At 43.7% G+C, this 13,557-nt stretch overlaps 1 protein-coding gene across 1 annotated transcript in view; it reads right to left on the bottom strand.

Annotated features, from left to right (window-relative positions):
• The window catches only part of LOC135517289 (melanoma receptor tyrosine-protein kinase-like), a 48,824-nt gene that overhangs the window by 22,855 nt on the left and 12,412 nt on the right, over positions 1–13,557 (bottom strand). The window contains exons 2-6 of the mRNA XM_064941451.1: positions 1,716–1,867; positions 1,109–1,316; positions 759–893; positions 438–506; positions 116–234 (exon numbers count right to left, since the gene is read on the bottom strand). Of these exons, the coding sequence (XP_064797523.1) occupies positions 116–234; positions 438–506; positions 759–893; positions 1,109–1,316; positions 1,716–1,867 (683 nt within the window). The remainder of the gene's footprint in view (positions 1–115; positions 235–437; positions 507–758; positions 894–1,108; positions 1,317–1,715; positions 1,868–13,557) is intronic.

Here is a 13,557-nt window from a genome sequence, read left to right as displayed (position 1 = left end):
ACGATATCTGGAGCAGCCCAGGAGTGGGTCTGCCTGTTGTCTTTTTAAATGTGTTTCCTATCTGATTATAACTTTTGTAAGTTATGAATTCATTGAAGTCAGAAGAGTCTCTCACCAGACACTCTGTAGGCCTCGGGCCGGTGCAGCCTGCAGCACAGTGTTCGTTACAGCAGTCACTGGGTTTAGGACCCCTACACCTTCCAGAGCACTGCTCTGCACACGTCAGCTTGGTAACTGAGGAGAGATGGGAGTTGGAAAGAGAGGACCAGTCAGCAAAACACACCCATTACCGAGTGCAAGGGTCTGTGTGAGAAACCGAGCAACCAACAAAATACTTTCAACATGAACAAATGTTTCTACCAATATCATGAGGGAGAAATAGAACGTGGTGTTTTTGTATCACTACTAATTTCGGGGAGAGAAGAATGGCTCCTTACAGGTTTGACAGTTCTCCAGTCCGGAGGTCCAGCATGATCCATTGTAGCATCCCGGGTCACACTTGTCACCTGTAAGGTGAGGAAAAACCCTGCTTAACATCTGAATGATGGCATTCATAGAATACTGGTGTTACACATGGTTAAACCTGGCCATGCAAGTTTGGTTGTAAATCACAAACCCAAAAGCTGTGTCATATGGAATAATCATAATAGTTGTGCTGGTTAATCAAATGAAAAACATGATGTTTCCACTGAACACAAAGCAGAGAAGGATTCATTACTATACTATACTATAAGTGTTAATGAAGCTAACATACTTACAGTAACGACCATAGCTCTCCAGTTTGAAGTGCATACTATGGTTTATGGCCTTATTTACCATGTCCCACCACTGGATGGTTTCCACATTACACAGCAAAGGATTGTGGGCAATTTTCACACCTCCCTTGAGAATCTCTGTGCAAAATAGAAGGACACATAGATATGTTGTCTGGCCTGTGTAATGGAACCAATGGCATAGACCCAAAAATTCTTACTCCCAAGCTAAATCAAGCGCACCACCAATACTTCAAGGTACTTTAAATAACATTACATAACGTATTTGACCCACTCAGGTGTGGACAGAATCCAGGATACAGTCACTGAAATGGACCTCCCAGTCACCCACTAACCTGTCAGTCCACTCAGCTTCAGCTCCCTCAGGCCCCGGGTGTAGTTGAGGGTCACAGAGGAGTGATTCTTTTCGTAATTGGATGTTACAGTCAGGGCATACTTGTCAAGGAAGAGGGAGTGTCCTCGGATAAGACGCAGGTTCTCGAGAGGGATGCTGGCTGCCTTATTGAGGGCGATCAGAACGTATCCTCCAACCTCCTGAATGGACTGGAGGGAGAACATAGAAATGGATAGAAATGCGGAACGTGCCAGAGTTTGGTCTGGTGGTCATGCAACCTATTCTTGACTGCGTTAACCTTGCAATACAATCATTGTTCAGTTGGTGGTAGTGAAGTCATAAAGGATAGAAAAGCTTTATTCGGACTATTACACTCACATTGACGTTGAGTCATTAAGCAGACTCCTATCCAGAGTTACTTACAGCCAGTGCATTCAACTAGGAGATAGAAGCCACGGAAAGAAAAGTAATGAAATGGCTGCAACACTATTTTCTCTCAGTTCATTTTAGATCAGAGAGAGGGCGAGGAACTATAGGACATAGGAAAGGTGGATAGGTAGGAAGCCACTGCAAACAATGTATAGGAATCGAACCCTCCATATCCTCACCTTGAGGAAGGAGAGGTCGTGGTAGTCCTGGATGTAGGTGAGCTCTAGGTTCTCCAGGACCACGGTACAGTTGCTGTACATCTTCACAAGGTTGTTGTAGTGGTCGTCTACAGTCGCCAGCAGCGTCAGCCTGTTGCTGATCCCCTGACACACTGAAACCAGAAGACAGAGAGGAAAAGTGTCACTATGGAATAGAGGTTGACCGATTATGATTTTTCAAAATCGGTACCGATTATTGGAGGACCAAAAAAGGGCGATACCGATTATCTGACTTTTTTTGTGTTTTTTTTGTTGTTGTAATAATGACAATTACAACAATCCTGAATGAACACTTATTTTAACTTAATATAATTCATCAATAAAATCAATGTAGCCTCAAATAAATAATGAAACATGTTCAATTTGGTTTAAATAAGGCAAAAACAAAGTGTTGGAGAAGAAAGTAAAAGTACAATATGTGCCATGTAAGAAAGCTAACGTTTAAGTTTCTTGCTCAGAACATATGAAAGCTGGTGGTTCCTTTTAACATGGGTCTTCAATATTCCCAGGTAAGAAGTTTTAGTGTAATGGCTTTCTTCTGTTGAAGGAGGAGTGGACCAAAATGCAGCGTGGTGGTTGCTCATATTTATTAATGGAAATGACTAGACATGAAAATATTGAAATGTACAAAAACAACAGACGAAAACGTGAAAAAACTATACAGCCTGTCTGGTGAAACATAAAAACAGAGACAGGAACAATCACCCACAAAACACTCAAAGAATATGGCTGCCTAAATATGGTTCCCAATCAGAGACAACGATAATCACCTGACTCTGATTGAGAACCGCCTCAGGCAGCCATAGACTACGCTAGATATCCCACAAAACCCCAAGACAAAAACACATTACAATAACCCATGTCACACCCTGGCCTGACCGAATAAATGAAGAATAAACATAATATATTTTGACCAGGGCGTGACAGAACCCCCCTAAGGTGCGGACTCCCGGACGCACATCAAAACAATAGGGAGGGCGTCTGTCCATGGTGGCGGCTCCGACGCGGGACGTGGAACCCACTCTATAAATGTCTTAGTCCCCCCTCCTCATGTCCTAGGATAGTCCACCTTCGCCGCCGACCATGGCCTAGTAGTCCTCACCCAGAACCCCACTGGACTGAGGGGCAGCTCGGGACAGAGGGGCAGCTCGGGACAGAGGGGCAGCTCGGGACAGAGGGGCAGCTCGGGACTGAGAGGAAGCTCGGGACTGAGAGGAAGCCCGGGACTGAGAGGAAGCCCGGGACTGAGAGGAAGCCCGGGACTGAGAGGAAGCCCAGCACTGAGAGGAAGCCCAGCACTGAGAGGAAGCTCAGCCAGGTAGTTGGATCCGGCAGATCCTGGCTGGCTGGCGGTTCTGGCAGATCCTGGCTGGCTGGTGGTTCTGGCAGATCCTGGCTGACTGGCGGATCTGGAAGAGTCTGGTTGACAGGCGGATCTGGAAGAGTCTGACTGACTGGCAGATCTGGAAGAGTCTGGCTGACTGGCAGATCTGGAAGAGTCTGGCTGACTGGCGGATCTGGAAGAGTCTGGCTGACTGGCAGATCTGGAAGAGTCTGGCTGACTGGCAGATCTGGAAGTGTCTGGCTGACTGGCGGATCTGGCTGCTCCATGCTGACTGGCGGCTCTGGCTGCTCCATGTAGACTGACAGCTCTGGCAGCTTCTTGCAGACTGGCAGCTCTGGCTGCTCCATGCAGACTGGCAGCTCCATGCAGACTGGCAGCTCCTTGCAGACTGACAGCTCCTTGCAGACTGGCAGCTCCTTGCAGACTGGCAGCTCCTTGCAGACTGGCAGCTCCATGCAGACTGGCATCTCTGGCTGCTCCATGCAGACTGACAGCTCTGACTGTTCCATGCAGACTGGCAGCTCCATGCAGACTGGCAGCTCCTTGCAGACTGGCAGCTCCTTGCAGACTGACAGTTCCTTGCAGACTGGCAGCTCCATGCAGACTGGCATCTCCAGCTGCTCCATGCAGACTGACAGCTCTGGCTGCTCCATGTAGACTGACAGCTCTGGCTGCTCCATGTAGACTGACAGCTCTGGCTGCTCCATGCAGACTGACAGCTCTGGCTTATGTCATGCAATAAAATGCAAATTAATTACTTAAAAATCATACAATGTGATTTTCTGGATTTTTGTTTTAGATTCCGTCTCTCACAGTTGAAGTGTACCTATGATAAAAAATTACAGACCTCTACATGCTTTGTAATAGGAAAACCTGCAAAATCGGCAGTGTATCAAATACTTGTTCTCCCCACTGTAGTTAGCAACTTACCTTGGCTTACTGCATTCGCGTAACAGGCAGTCTCCTTGTGGAGTGCAATGAGAGGCAGTTGGTTAGAGCGTTGGACTAGTTAACGGTAAGGTTGCAAGATTGACAAGCTGACAAGGTGAAAATCTGCCATTCTGACCCTGAACAAGGCAGTTAACCCACCGTTCCTAGGCCGTCATTGAAACTAAGAATGTGTTCTTAGCTGACTTGCCTAGTTAAATAAAGATTAAATAAAGGTGTAAAAAAATACATTTAAAAAAAATCGGCCAAATCGGATTTCCGATTGTTATGAAAACTTGAAATCATCCCTAATTAATAGACCATTCCGATGAATCGGTCGACCTCTACTATGGAAGTGTAGTTGCTAATTGTATATATCAAACTTTGGCTGTCATGTTAGCTGTAGGAGTCATTTACATAATGATTCCAACAGAGTTCCACTTTTGGATGAGAGACATCATTTAGTGGAAACTACATTTCCAAACAAAGTTCTACTGAACATCACCATGAAACCTAACCTACTGTGGGCACAGTACCACTTAGTGGTATTGAGGTGCACGTAATGGTGGCATAATGACTGTCAGTCCTGACATAAAGTGATATGCCATTACAGAGAGTCTCCACAACAGGTTGGACAGGTTCTGAGGAGATGAGAGGTTGATCTTTAACGTCTACACTGCTACAGACTACACGCCAACTAAGGAGGGATTTTCACCACTCCATCATCTGGAACGAGAGAAGGAAAGCTCTCCCACACATGCACTTTGCTTCCCTCTGAAACTCTAACATCATTGTGTCTCAACTTGCATAAGTCGCTCAGATTTTTTGGGGGACACCTATAGCTAGTTAGTTAATACATGTTTATTTGAATCCTGTTCTTCCAAGGAGAACTGTTAAAGGCTGTATTTCTGGGAGGAATTGTGGATGGAGTGGAGAGTTGCGCGCCGCCTGTGCTAGGGTATCGAGTTGACCGCACACACTCACAGTTTTAGAGGCAGATGCTGTAGTCAGTGGGAGGTGAGGGAGAAGATGGAAGCAGCTGGTAAGGGAATAGACAAAGTCCCTGTGTAATTTATCTTGGGACCAGACAACAGGGCTCACAGCATGAGCATGAGGATTTAGCCAAACAAATCATTTAATAAGTCTGATATACTTGTCGTTCATATTAGTTTAGCTTAGCTTGTGGTTCATATTAGTTTAGCGAGAGCTTTTCAGAGAGTCATGCTGTGGTTAATAAGGTAGACAGGAAAGTCATTCTTCAAGAAACCGCTTTTAACTTAACAAGTTGCAAGCTCCTGCGTCTAGAACAATCATTATAACTTCATTATAAGTAAAATCATAGGCCATAATCACTTCTTGACTAAGTCAAAATATTAGTGTGTAGGTATAACTCCGTCACCCTAACCTCAGTACCCCTCCTCCCCCGATCCACTAAACAACTGCCATCATAATGCATGTGCATTGTAACGTGTAATAACATTTGACCCTTGGGTTGATTATACAGCCGTCGTATTTCATGTTCTGGCAGGATCACCTTTGTTATCCTAGATTGTATTGATAGGTGGCTTTTTATTTAAATTAAAAATAGAAGATAAAACTCTAAATAGAATGTTCTAGATGGAACTTTACTCTAACTGTACTTTAATGTAACTGCAGTTCACATGCATACAGTATTACTGTACATTGAGCTCCGTGTGTGTGCTTCTACGCAGGCCTCACTCAGAGATGTCACTAAGGTAAACACAGCTGCACCCTCTCTCCCGGTTTTGTATCTGTTCCCCCCACGCTGCTTTAGTGTTCAGGTCAATGTCATTCTGGGGCAATCTGACATCTGGAAGCACATCCTCGCCCTTAGTTCCTAAGTGTGCTTGCCTGTGTATGTGTGTGCATAACTGCATATCTGTGTCCGATCTGCAGACTCTCCCTGCACTGCTGTAGCCTGCACTACTGTAGAGCTCCCCTACCTCTGGATACTCCACTCCCTGAAGGACTTGACCCTTAACCCTTTCTCCACACACTTCCTGTAATAGAATCAAGCAGACCTAAGTCTATCATCATCTGCGGTCATCCGGCCTCATACCCCTCACTCAAACCTTGTCATCCTCTCTTCCCACTCTTCTTCCTCCTCCCACAGGCACATTCCCAAAGGACAAGAGGGGGATGAGGGCCGGAGGGGTGGGTCGTACTCCTCCTGGAGCTCAATCACTTTTACATGTGGCTCTACTCTGGAGAGAATGATGGGGGTGGACAGATGTTGGTGGTGTTAGTTTATAATAGAATGAAAAGAAAGTGAATTAAATTATCTCAGACGCTCCACAAATAATTCAACTTGATATTTTTTTATTTTGGGGTCGGGGGGTTCGAGTTACTGCCCAGTGTTTCCAGATTTCTGTTCATAGTACTGTAGTGTTTAAAGGGGCAATCAGTAGTTGTTACATCCCTTTTTGGACTTATACATTTATTATACAGTGCATTTGGGGAAGGATTCAGACCCCTTTACTTTTTACAAATTTTGTTACGTTTCAGCCTTCTTTCTAAAAATTGAGTTTTTCCCCCTCATACAATACCCCATAATGACAAAGCAAAAACAGGATTTTAGACATTTTATCAATAAATAAATAAATAAAAGAAATATGACATTTTACATAAGTATTCAGACCCTTTACTCAGTACTTCGTTGAAGCACCTTTGGCAGCGATTACAGTCTTTAGTCTTCTTGGGTATGACACTACAAGCTTGGCACACCTGTAATGGCTTTTGTCGTAGGATGAGGAAGAGTAGTCGGACCAAAGCGTAGCGTGGCAAGTGTTCATGTTTGTTTATTGAACTGAACACTCAATCAAAATAACAATCAAAATAACAAGAGAATAAATGAAACCGAAATAGTCCCGTAAGGTGCAAACACTAATACAGAAAATAATCACCCACAAAACCCCTGTGGGAAAAAGCTACCTAAGTGTGGTTCCCAATCAGAGACAACGATAGACAGCTGTCCCTGATTGAGAACCCTACCCGGCCAAAACAAAGAAATAGAAAACATAGAAAAAGGCCATAGAATGCCCACACAAATCACACCCTGACCAAACCAAAATAGAGACATAAAAAGCTCTCTATGGTCAGGGTGTGACAACACCTGTATTTGCAGAAGTTTCTCCCATTATTCTCTGCAGATCCTCTCAAGCTCTGTCAGGTTGGATGGGGAGCGTTGCATCACAGATATTTTCAGGTCTCTCCAGAGATATTCAAATCTAGGCTCTGGCTGGGCCACTCAAGGACATTCAGAGACTTGTCCCGAAGCCACTCCTGCATTATCTTGGCTGTGTGCTTAAGGTTGTTGTACTGTTGGAAGGTGAACCTTCGCCCCAGTCTGAGGTCCTGAGCACTCTGGAGCAGGTTATCATCAAGGATCTCTCTGCATGATGCTGCCACCACCATGCTTCCCTGTAGAGATAGTGCCAGGTTTCCTCCAGACGTGACGCTTGGTATTCAGGCCAAAGAGTTCAATCTTGGTTTTATCAAACCAGAGAATCTTGTTTCTCATGGTCTGAGAGTCCTTTAGGTGCCTTTTGGCAAACTCCAAGCTGACTGTCATGTGCCTTTTTTACTGAGGAGTGGCTTCCGTCTGGCCACTCTACCATAAAGGCCTGATCGGTGGAGTGCTGCAGAGAAGGTTGTCCTTCTGGAATGTTCTCCCATCTCCACAGAGGAACTCTGGAGCTCTGTCAGAGTGACCATCGGGTTCTTGGTCAACTCCCTGACCAAGTCCCTTCTCCTCCAATTACTCAGTTTGGCCTTGCGGCCAGCTGTAGGAAGAGTCTGGGTGGTCCCAAACTCATTCCATTTAAGAATGATGGAGGCCACTGTGCTCTTGGGGACCTTCAATGCTGCAGAAATGTTTTGGTTCCTTCCCCAGATCTGTGCCTCAACACAATCCTTTCTCTGAGCTCTACAGACATTTCCTTTGACCTCATGGCTTGGTTTTTGCTCTAACATGCACTGTCAACTGTGAGACCTTATATAGACAGGTGTGTGCCTTTCCCAAATCCAATCAACTGAATTTACCACAGGTGGACTCCAACCAAGTTGTAGAAACATATCAAGGATGATCAATGGAAACAGGATGCACCTGAGCTCAATTTTTTCGAGTCTCATAGCAAAGTGTCTGAAAACTTATAAGGTAAGGTATACGGTATTATTTTTTATAAATGTGCAAAATTTCTAAAAACCTTTTTGGCTTTGTCATTATGGGGTATTGTGTGTAGATTGAGGGACATTTTGATTTCATCCATTTTAGAATAAGGCTGCAATGTAATATCATGTGGGGGAAAAAGGTAAGGGGTCTGAATACTTTCCAAATGCACTGTATACATCCATTGATTCTTGAAGAATATACTGTTTAAATGCCTCATGCGCTTAGTTCAACTGTCATACCACATCAGAACCCAAAATAGAACTTGTTTAATTCAAATGTTTGTAAACAAACACTGTTTAGCATAAACAAAACATGGTTAAAACTATCATTTTGATATCATGCATGGCCAGTCCTTGTAATATAGAGAAAGTGTGAGTGTGTGCATGTGTGCACTTGTGTTTGTGTGTGTGCGTGTTTGCGTAGACTGTACAAACCCATAGTGCTGCCTTTGAATTTGAGTCTGGTAACATTTCTCTAGGCCCATCACCCTGTTTTACACTGAAACAGTGGTGGAGAGAATGCTTTGTTATTGTTTCAACTGCTGATAGCCACTTTGAGTAGTATTTTCATTTCAAAACCTTTTTTTTTTTTTTACATTCATGAATATTGACAAATATAAAAAATAATATTGAACATTTTTCAAAGGGTTTTCTAATGATCAATTAGCCTTTTGAAATGATACACTTGGATTAGCTAACACAACGTGCCATTGGAACACAGGAGTGATGGTTGCTGATGATGGTCCTCTGTTCGCCTATGTACATAAAAAAATCTGCCGTTTCCAGCTACAATAGTCATTTACAACATTAACAATGTCTACACTGTATTTCTGAACAATTTGATGTTATTTTAATGGACCAAAAATGTGCTTTTCTTTCAAAAACAAGAATTTCTGAGTGACCCCAAACTTGTGTGTGTGTGTGTGATACTACTCATATTACAGAGCAAGCGATAAAACTTCATATGACACCAATGCCTTATAGCACCTTCAGAAACACTATGGAGTCTTAAAGGAGGCCTGGGTAAGGCCAAAGTGTCAGAAATATACCAACTTTGATAAATTAATTCTCAATGAACATGGGCGCCCCCCCCTTGGGTTGTGCCGTGGCGGAGATCTTTGTGGGCTATACCCGGCCTTGTCTCAGGATGATAGGTTGGTGGTTGAAGATATCCCTCTAGTAGTGTGGGGGTTGTGCTTTGGCAAAGTGGGTGGGGTTATATCCTTCCTGTTTGGCCCTGTCCGGGGGTGTCCTCGGATGGGGCCACAGTGTCTCCTGACCCCTCCTGTCTCAGCCTCCAGTATTTATGCTGCAGTAGTTTAGGTGTCGGGGGGCTCATCAGTTTGTTATATCTGGAGTACTTCTCCTGTCCTATTCGGTGTCCTGCGTGAATTTAAGTGTGCTCTCTCTAATTCTCTCTTTCTTTCTCTCTCTCGGGGGACTTGAGCCCTTGGACCATGCCTCAGGACTACCTGGCATGATGACTCCTTGCTGTCCCCAGTCCACCTGGCCGTGCTGCTGCTCCAGTTTCAACTGTTCTGCCTTATTATTATTGGACCATGCTGGTCATTTATGAACATTTGAACATCTTGGCCATGTTCTGTTATAATCTCCACCCGGCACAGCCAGAAGAAGACTGGCCACCCCACACAGCCTGGTTCCTCTCTAGGTTTCTTCCTAGGTTTTGGCCTTTCTAGGGAGTTTTTCCTAGCCACCGTGCTTCTACGCCTGCATTGCTTGCTGTTTGGGGTTTTAGGCTGGGTTTCTGTACAGCACTTTGAGATATCAGCTGATGTACGAAGGGCTATATAAATACATTTGATTTGATTTGAATGATGCTTTTGGATACAAATGTCAAATATGTCAACAATCCTTCCTTCAAAGGACTATGCTATGGAAGACATTTTGTAAAAAGCCCTTAAATCATGGTCTTTTCTTCTTCTGAGGAATCACTCTATTGGTTTAGAGCTCTATGTTCCTCCTGCTTTGTTTGTGAAAAAAAAACAGGTTTCAGCTGATTGTTTAACTTGGAAATCCTCAACTACAAGGCCACGCCAGACTTCATAGGAAGACTTTGAGATTTTGCAATCTCACTCTTTTTTATAATTTCAAATTACATTTTTCTTTACACCTACTGTATGAGTACATTTTGCTGACATTGCAACTACTGATGATGCCAATTGTGTGTTTGCATTATATCCATTGTTTTCTGTAAGAGGCATTGAAAGGGATTTGTCTTAGCTGAAAATATAGAACTAAAGTTCCAGTCATAGTTTCCATGTGTAACGGTCCACAGATGACCTCTCTCCTCCCTCAGAGTTCTCCTCTGTCCACCCCTGTGTGCCTGCCTCTCCCCTCCCTCCTCACAGAGAAGTGTGGAATTCCCTGAGTCTATGCCATGTATCCTTTGGGCAGTGCTAGAAAGGGATGGAGGGAGGGGAGGAAGGGAGATGGAAGAGTGAGTGGACACTGGTTGTTGAGATAAGAGGAACTTCACGGTCACAGAGGGTTTGTACAGTCTACGCAAACACGCACACACACAAACACAAGTGCACACATGCACACACTCACACTTTCTCTATATTACAGAAACACACCTGGTCCAAGTCATTCATTCGCATAGGAAATGGGATGAACGGACTAACTGCGCCCTTCCCACTCACCTCCGCTGTCTCGTTGAACAGTCTCTCAGACTGCTGGCTGAACAAGGGAGAAGAAATAATGAGAGGAAAGGGCCTTTTCGTTTCATTCAATGTTCTTGCTAAAAATGCCCGTTGTGCTGAATGCCCCTCAATCCTGCTGTCTTATAAGGTTCCACACAGACATCCTATTTCCCAAGTAATAATAGCCTTTGAATGACTAAAACATCACTGATAATATTTTTTTTATATGAAAATGCTCAGAATTGAAGAAATTGTACCTTCTCTCATTTCTAACTATCAGAAAGCCTGAAAGAACAGCCTGATTGGGCAGGGAGCTTGACTGGCAGCTCTTTGAAACATTCTTGTGGTCGTTGCCAGGTACCAAGGTAAACAATAGACCATGTCATTGATGAGGAGATAAACAATGGGCCACATGTCATTCTGAGCCTAAATAGTATGCCTCAACACACTTTCTCTGCAAAATGTCAACAGTGCTGATCATGGACCGTTTGGATATCAGACAAACAGAAATACAAAATTGCATTTGTTTTGTAACTAACTGCAGAATACAGTTCACTAATACACTTCAATAATTAGTAAAGCCTGAGTCACCTTAGAAGTTGAGACATAAGAGCATGTACATGAACACAGGATACAAAACGTGTACTGGACAATGTATTGGTGCCTCTGCATTAGCATTATAGATGACAATATGTTCAGAACTGTATGTATTGATCAGACATTTATTTGATCATTTGCAGTAGGTCAGAATAGCTGAAATATTGATCTACATGACCAGATGAGAAATAATGGTGAGACATCATTTGACAGAAAGAAAAGAGCCATAGGCCAAATATAGGCATCCGGTCACCCGACAGTGTGCAGGATCCATTGATTCATACAATTTGTGACACTCATGTCCCGTCTGAATGCTTGAAAAAATATACATACAAAGTAACAAAATCTGATATCATATCACATAAAAGTGATTTACTTAGGCTTTAGGAAATGCAACCAACTACAGAGATTGATGGGGAGGAGAGGAGGATCTAAGTACCCCGCTTCAATCATCCAAGCTTCAGTCACCCACTTGGCTTCAGTTGCCCCCAAGATTGAAGCGGGAGACCAATCCAGTTATGGCCTCCTTGCCAGACCTCTCACACTGGACAGACAGGGGTCCTGGGATGGACAGTTCGCACAGCTTCCCCACCTCTGGCGCTGGATCAAGGGTGATCTCGTTAAAAAGAGATCCAGGCCCATCTACATAAAGTAATGTTCTTGAAAAGAGAAATGTTTGTTAAATGGGCAGTGAAGTTAATTTCCTTTCATTTACTGTTATGATGCAAGCAATTTGTTGTAGTGTTGATGTGATTTTTTTAAAGTACTCAATATGAAATATGCAATATTTGGTCGTGCACCTTTTCTTTCTTGTTTTGGATTTGGATTTTTTTGTGTGCCTGAAATGCTCAATTGATGCAGATTTTAAATGAATAACTGCGACTCTGCTGGGTCTGTCTTCCTAGGCTTCACAGCATATCCCCCCTTTACATTGGGAAAGCTGATTATGTATCACAGCATTCCTGCTGTGGCGGTTGCCTGGGAAGCTGCGCAGACAGAGTAGTGGAAAGACAAAAGGAGATGGAAAATAATAATACCATCCTACTCCTACTCATCATGACACAAGCTACATCCACTGTAAGACAACAACCAATACATTAGAATGGCAAAATATAATTTGCAAGGGTCAATTACAATACAGTGTGTGCACATGACGTAAGATAAGGGTGGTAAGGCGATAAAGAGGCCATGGTGGCGAAGCAATTACAATATAGCAATTAATTTATTTGCAAACTATGGTGGAAAATAAGTATTTGGTCAATAACAAAAGTTTATCTCAATACTTTGTTATATACCCTTTGTTGGCAATGACAGAGGTCAAACGTTTTCTGTAAGTCTTCACAAGGTTTTCACACACTGTTGCTGGTATTTTGGCCCATTCCTCCATGCAGATTTCCTCTAGAGCAGTGATGTTTTGGGGCTGTTGCTGGGCAACACGGACTTTCAACTCCCTCCAAAGATTTTCTATTGGGTTGAGATCTGGAGACTGGCTAGGCCACTCCAGGACCTTGAAATGCTTCTTACGAAGCCACTCCTTCGTTGCCCGGGCGGTGTGTTTGGGATCATTGACATGCTGAAAGACCCAGCCACGTTTCATCTTCAATGCCCTTGCTGATGGAAGGAGGTTTTCACTCAAAATCTCACGATACATGGCCCCATTCATTCTTTCCTTTACACGGATCAGTCGTCCTGGTCCCTTTGCAGAAAAACAGCCCCAAAGCATGATGTTTCCAACCCCATGCTTCACATTAGGTATGGTGTTCTTTGGATGCAACTCAGAATTCTTTGTCCTCCAAACACGAAGAGTTGAGTTTTTACCAAAAAGTTCTATTTTGGTTTCATCTGACCATATGACATTCTCCCATCTTCTTCTGGATCATCCAAATGCTCAGACGGGCCTGGACATGTACTGGCTTAAGCAGGGGGACACGTCTGGCACTGCAGGATGAGTCCCTGGCAGTGTAGTGTGTTACTGATGGTAGGCTTTGTTACTTTGGTCCCAGCTCTCTGCAGGTCATTCACTAGGTCCCCCCGTGTGGTTCTGGGATTTTTGCTCACCGTTCTTGTGATCATTTTGACC

Source organism: Oncorhynchus masou, chromosome 28, assembly GCF_036934945.1.
Source record: "Oncorhynchus masou masou isolate Uvic2021 chromosome 28, UVic_Omas_1.1, whole genome shotgun sequence".
NCBI lineage: Eukaryota > Metazoa > Chordata > Actinopteri > Salmoniformes > Salmonidae > Oncorhynchus > Oncorhynchus masou.
The sequence above is the reverse complement of the archived record's forward strand: the minus strand, read 5'-3'. Positions and strand labels throughout refer to the sequence as shown.